The 5,401-nt window shown below is 42.6% G+C and overlaps 1 protein-coding gene across 1 annotated transcript in view; it reads left to right on the forward strand.

The window, feature by feature from the left end:
* The window catches only part of LOC143283266 (synaptotagmin-6-like), a 105,530-nt gene extending 101,495 nt beyond the window's left edge, over positions 1-4,035 (forward strand). The window contains exon 6 of the mRNA XM_076589448.1: positions 3,298-4,035. Within this exon, the coding sequence (XP_076445563.1) occupies positions 3,298-3,602 (305 nt within the window). The 3' untranslated portion in view covers positions 3,603-4,035. The remainder of the gene's footprint in view (positions 1-3,297) is intronic.
* The last annotated feature ends 1,366 nt before the right edge of the window (positions 4,036-5,401 follow it).

Below are 5,401 nucleotides of genomic sequence, written 5' to 3' on the forward strand. Positions count from 1 at the left end.
GATTTAGGAAACCAACAACAACAACAGCAACAACAAACAAACAAAAAAAAACAAAAAAAAACAAACAAACAAAAAACAGATATGATAATAGACTGAAATGTGCTTTCTTTTCAGGAAACCTTTTTCTGTGATATTCTTATTCGTTTGTTTGATGGTAAATGTGAACCAATGGTGGAATTATCATTTCTTTCCGTTGGATTTTTAGTCAATCATCTAGTTAGTTAGTTAGTTAGTTAGTTAAATGAATATTATTTTCTTGTGTATTTCTATTGGCCACACAGGCTACCATTGTACCCGTGTAGGGTATAAAAAGAAAAATAAGTTAATGTCCCCAGCCACACCCAAGGTCTCCCACAGGGTCACACATTTATTTTCTTTTACAAAAACGACTTTTTTTTAAAAATCGACGATAGAAATGTGTTCTAAAGTCCTTTACCATAACATCTTTGACTCACTTGTGTGAACAAAGTGAGTCTATGTTTTAACCCGGTGTTCGGTTGTCTGTGTGTGTGTGTGTGTGTGTCTGTGTGTCCGTGGTAAACTTTAACATTGACATTTTCTCTGCAAATACTTTGTCAGTTGACACCAAATTTGGCATAAAAATAGGAAAAATTCAGTTCTTTCCAGTCATCTTGTTTAAAACAATATTGCACCTCTGCGATGGGCACAAGAAAATAAAAAATGAAGCCTAATTATATGCAAACTGCATTTACTGTTATATTTATATTTTTTGTATTCTCTAAACTTGGCACTTTGATCTGATACTCTGACCCAACAACAAGAGCAGTCATTATTATCATTTTTTTGTTCAAACAGGAACTTCTTTTTTTTCTAAGCATGGAAGTTGTATTTATTTTGCAAACGTTTTGGTGCTGATAGTAAAAAAGGGAAATTACTCTGTAATTAATGCTAGGGGACTTAATTTGCTTTAAACTGATCTTTCTCATCTTAAACATTACATTTTGAAATTATACTCAATACATAAAAAGCTTGGATTTTTTTTTTTAAGTGTATCACAAGTGAGTCTTGAAGGCCTTGCCTCTCTTGTTTTAAAATGCAATCACCTCGAAAGCTGTTTGACGAAATCACACCTCGGGTGGAAAGGGATATTCTTTGTGTGTGTTGTAACAATGATTGTAACTTCGATGGCACGAAGAAGGCGAAGGATGCTTCTCTAGGCCCAAGCATGTGGTTCTTGCTTGTTTGTTTGTTTGCCTTTGTTGTTGTTGTTGTTGTTGTGTGTGTGTGTGTGTGTGTGTGTGTGTGTGTGTGTGTGTGTGTTTGTGTGTATGTATGTGTGTGTGCGTGTGCTGTTTGCGTGGTCTGTGTGTCTGTGCGTCTGTCTGTGTGTCGGCGGGGGGTATAGGGCGGGGAGGTGTTGGGGTGATTGTGTTGTTAACTGGATGTGGGGGAAGGGTACTTGATTTCTCGCTTGCGTGCTGAATGCGTTAACCCTTTCACCGCCAAGCTCGCAATTTATGCACAGGCGTGGTAGAGGACCTATGTCACTGAAAGGTGACCATTCATTGGTCTGTTATCCATGAATCTACTGCTCTTAATATTCGGTGGTAGGATAGGCCGTATTTTCTATTCATCGTAGGTGGAATCCCCAGCTGTTCTTAGCCACTGTCTTTTATGTGTTTATACAACAAGAGAATTTTGTACTCTAAATTGACGGGCGCAATAGCCGAATGGTTAAAGCGTTGGACTTTCAATCTGAGGGTCCCGGGTTCGAATCACGGTGACGGCGCCTGGTGGGTAAAGGGTGGAGATTTTTACGATCTCCCAGGTCAACATATGTGCAGACCTGCTAGTGCCTGAACCCCCTTCGTGTGTATATGCAAGCAGAAGATCAAATACGCACGTTAAAGATCCTGTAATCCATGTCAGCGTTCGGTAGGTTATGGAAGCAAGAAGATTAAAAGTCGGAGTGTTGGCTGGCCGAGTGATTATCGGTTTAGTGAATTGGATGATTTCCATGGTGTGCTTTCCCCCCCTTGCTTTGATTTGTTTTGTTTGTTTATTTTAATGGTCGTTGTTGCTTTTATTATTATTATTATTATTATTATTATTATTATTGGTTGATCGATTTACTGATTTCATTTTATTTTCAGTATCATTTCATGATTTTTTTTTTATTTTTTTTGTTATTATCGTCATCATCATCATCATCATTTTTTTTATATTGCTATTGTTGTTGTTGTTTTTAGTAGTAGTAGTAGTAGTTGTTGTTGTTGTTGTTGTTGTTGTGGTGGTGGTGGTAGTAGTAGTAGTAGTAACATATTAGTAGTAGTATTATTACTAATATATTTTAATAGTAGTGTTATTATTGTTATCATTATCATCATCATTATTTATTGTTCTTGTTTAGCTTGTTGTTTTTTTAGTTATAATCTTTCCTTCCTTCCATCCGTCCTTCTTCCCTCCCTCCTTCCTTCCCTTCCTTCCTTCCTTCATTCCTTCTTCCCTCCCTCCCTCTTCTTCCTCGGAACAGACCCCTCCGTGCACGTGTCCCTTCCTTCCTTCCTTCCTTCCTTCCGTCCGTCCGTCCTTCTTTCCTTCTTCCTTCCTTCCTTCCTTCCTTCCTTCTTCCCTCCCTCCTTCCTTCCTTCCTTTCTTCCTTCATTCAGAAGCGTAGAAAATGAAAAATAAAAATATGTTCCTTCCTCTTCTTCCTCAGAACAGACCTCTTCGTGCACGTGTCCCTTCTTTCCTTCCTTCCTTCCTTCCTTCATTCATTCATTCAGTCCGTCCTTCTTTCTTTCTTCCTTCCTTCCTCCCTCCCTTCTTCCTTCCTTCCTTCATTCATTCATTCAGAAGCGTAGAAAATGAAAAATAAAGATATGTTCCTTCCTCTTCTTCCTCAGAACAGACCTCTTCGTGCACGTGTCCCTTCTTTCCTTCCTTCCTTCCTTCCTTCATTCATTCATTCATTCATTCCGTCCGTCCTTCTTTCCTTCTTCCTTCCTTCCTTCCTTCCTTCCTTCCTTCCTTCCTTCCTTCATTCATTCATTCATTCATTCATTCCGTCCGTCCTTCTTTCCTTCTTCCTTCCTTCCTTCCTTCCTTCCTTCCTCCCTCCTTCCTTCCTTCCTTTCTTCCTTCATTCAGAAGCGTAGAAAATGTTCCTTCCTCTTCTTCCTCAGAACAGACCTCTTCGTGCGCGTGTTCCTTCCTTCCTTCCTTTATTCCTCCCTTTATTCCTTCCCTCCTTCCTTCCTTCCTTCATTCATTCATTCAGAAGCGTAGAAAATGAAAAATAAAAAATAAGTTCTTGCCTCTTCCTCCTTGAAACAGACCCCTTCGTGCGAGTGTCCCTGATGGTGGAGGGCAAGAAGGTGAAGCGCAAGAAGACCTCAGTGCGGAGAGCCTCCGTCAACCCTGTCTGGAACGAGGCCTTGGCCTTCAACGTGCCCGCCGAGGTGCTGCCCAAAGTCACCCTGGAGATCGGAGTCCTGGACCACGACCTCATCGGTCACGGTGACGTCCTGGGCACGTGCGTCCTAGGAGCCGGCTGTAGCGGCGACGGGCTGAGCCACTGGAACGAGATGATGCACAACCAGAGGAAGTCCATCGCACGCTGGCACACGCTGAAGAAGTAGCAGGAGTAGCAGAAGTAGTGGTAGTTGTTGTTGTAGTAGTAGCAGTAGCTCAGCAACGCTGGGCTTGTATTTGGTGATCGATGTCATCCTACAGTTACGGGCCACACAGGAAGCTGAGAGCTGTTTGATCAAGGGTTTCTCTCCGCTTTGATGGGAATTCATTTACAGCTCAGTCTTTTGTGAAGGACTATGACTCAAACTAGGAGGGGGAGATAGGACTGGCTCTGAGGGCCGCAGTCTTAAGAGGCGAGCTGGCCTTTTGGGACTGTGTCAACGCCGACTGTCCTAAAGCCCTCTTGGCAGAAAGAGTGGGGGTGTAACTTGAGCAAGACACTCGTCACAACAATCAAATTCAAGCCATGATAGTCGGGGCAGCTGCTGTTCTGGTGATCATTGTCGAAAACGACTATCATACTAATATAGGTAGTAGGAGGAAGAGGGGAGTGGTGAAGGAGGAGAAGGAGGTGGAGGAGGAGGAGAAGGAGCGTTAGACAGGAGAGGCAGGGGAGGGGGGGGGTGTTGGTGGTGTACTTTGGGAGGTGGGGTGGGTGGAGACGTGGCTCGATCTTGGTGGATGCCGTGAGAAAGGTACTGATTTGGAAAACTACACTCCCAGACTGTGTTGGTGAGGCGTTTGTAAGCATCGAAAAATAAAATAACATAGGTTCGTTTTTTGTTGGATGGATTTTTTTTTTTTTTTTTTCATTGTTCACATTTTTCCTGTTGGAACTTTGATGACTGTGGTGAATCGGGCTGATGACCCTGATGAAGGTTCTGCTTCGCTGATGTAGTAGAAGTATGTGAAATGACAGTACGAGGAGATGGAGGGATGTGGGGGTGGGGGGAGACAAAACCAAATTTGTTCATAATCAGGGTTATAAGATAAATGAATGCACACGCTTTGTTTTCCAACCCATCCATGGGGGGGATAACTCCAAAAAATCACATTGAAAGAAAAAAAAGGGGAAAGAAAGAAACGAAAAGCAATGATAAAGAATCATTTTCAAGAACAGAAGAAGAAGCAGAAAGACAGGAGAATGACCAACACACAAGTTAGCAAAGAGAGAGAGGGAGACGTGACTGCCTAACTGGGTGGTGGGCTTAGGTTTGGTTCCCAGCAAGCTTGACGAAGGCACTGCCTGGCCATTTGGCATAACACACCCACTGTTGGCGAGACTTTGATGAGCGGCCAAAAATAAACATGGGTCCGTGTGGATATTTTTGGTTCAAATGTTCTTTTTGTTTTCCTATTGAAACTTTGGTGATTGGTCGTGTTAGCGAGACTTTGACGAGCAGCCAAGAATAAACATGGGTCCGTGTGGATATGTTTAGTTGAAAAGTTCCTTTTGTGTGTGTGTGTTTTCCTGTTGGAACTTTGATGGCTGTGGTGGAGGCGAGATAAAACCGAATTTATTCATAAGCAAGTTTATAAGGTAAGCGAATGAACATGATTTTTTTCCAACCCAGCTCTGGAGAAGGGTGCGGGGAATGTACATAAATACAAATAATACTGATAAAGAACCATTTCACGAGAAAAGCAAAGAAAATAAAAAGAACAAAAAAGAAGCAAATGGACACTAAACAACACAGAACATGCCGAGGGGGAGGAGAACGGGGTGGGGGTGGGGGAAGGCTGGGAGGAGGGGGGGGGGGGGTGTCATGAGATGTGGCTGTCAGATTTAGTGGATGAGGATGATCCTTGATGCCATCATGAAGGAACTGCTGGACGAATTGGTTTCAATACATACGTGGGCCGTACTGATGAGGCTTTGGTCAGCAGCCAAAATTAGCATGGGTTC

This window comes from Babylonia areolata, chromosome 6 (assembly GCF_041734735.1).
Source record: "Babylonia areolata isolate BAREFJ2019XMU chromosome 6, ASM4173473v1, whole genome shotgun sequence".
NCBI classification, from domain to species: domain Eukaryota; kingdom Metazoa; phylum Mollusca; class Gastropoda; order Neogastropoda; family Buccinidae; genus Babylonia; species Babylonia areolata.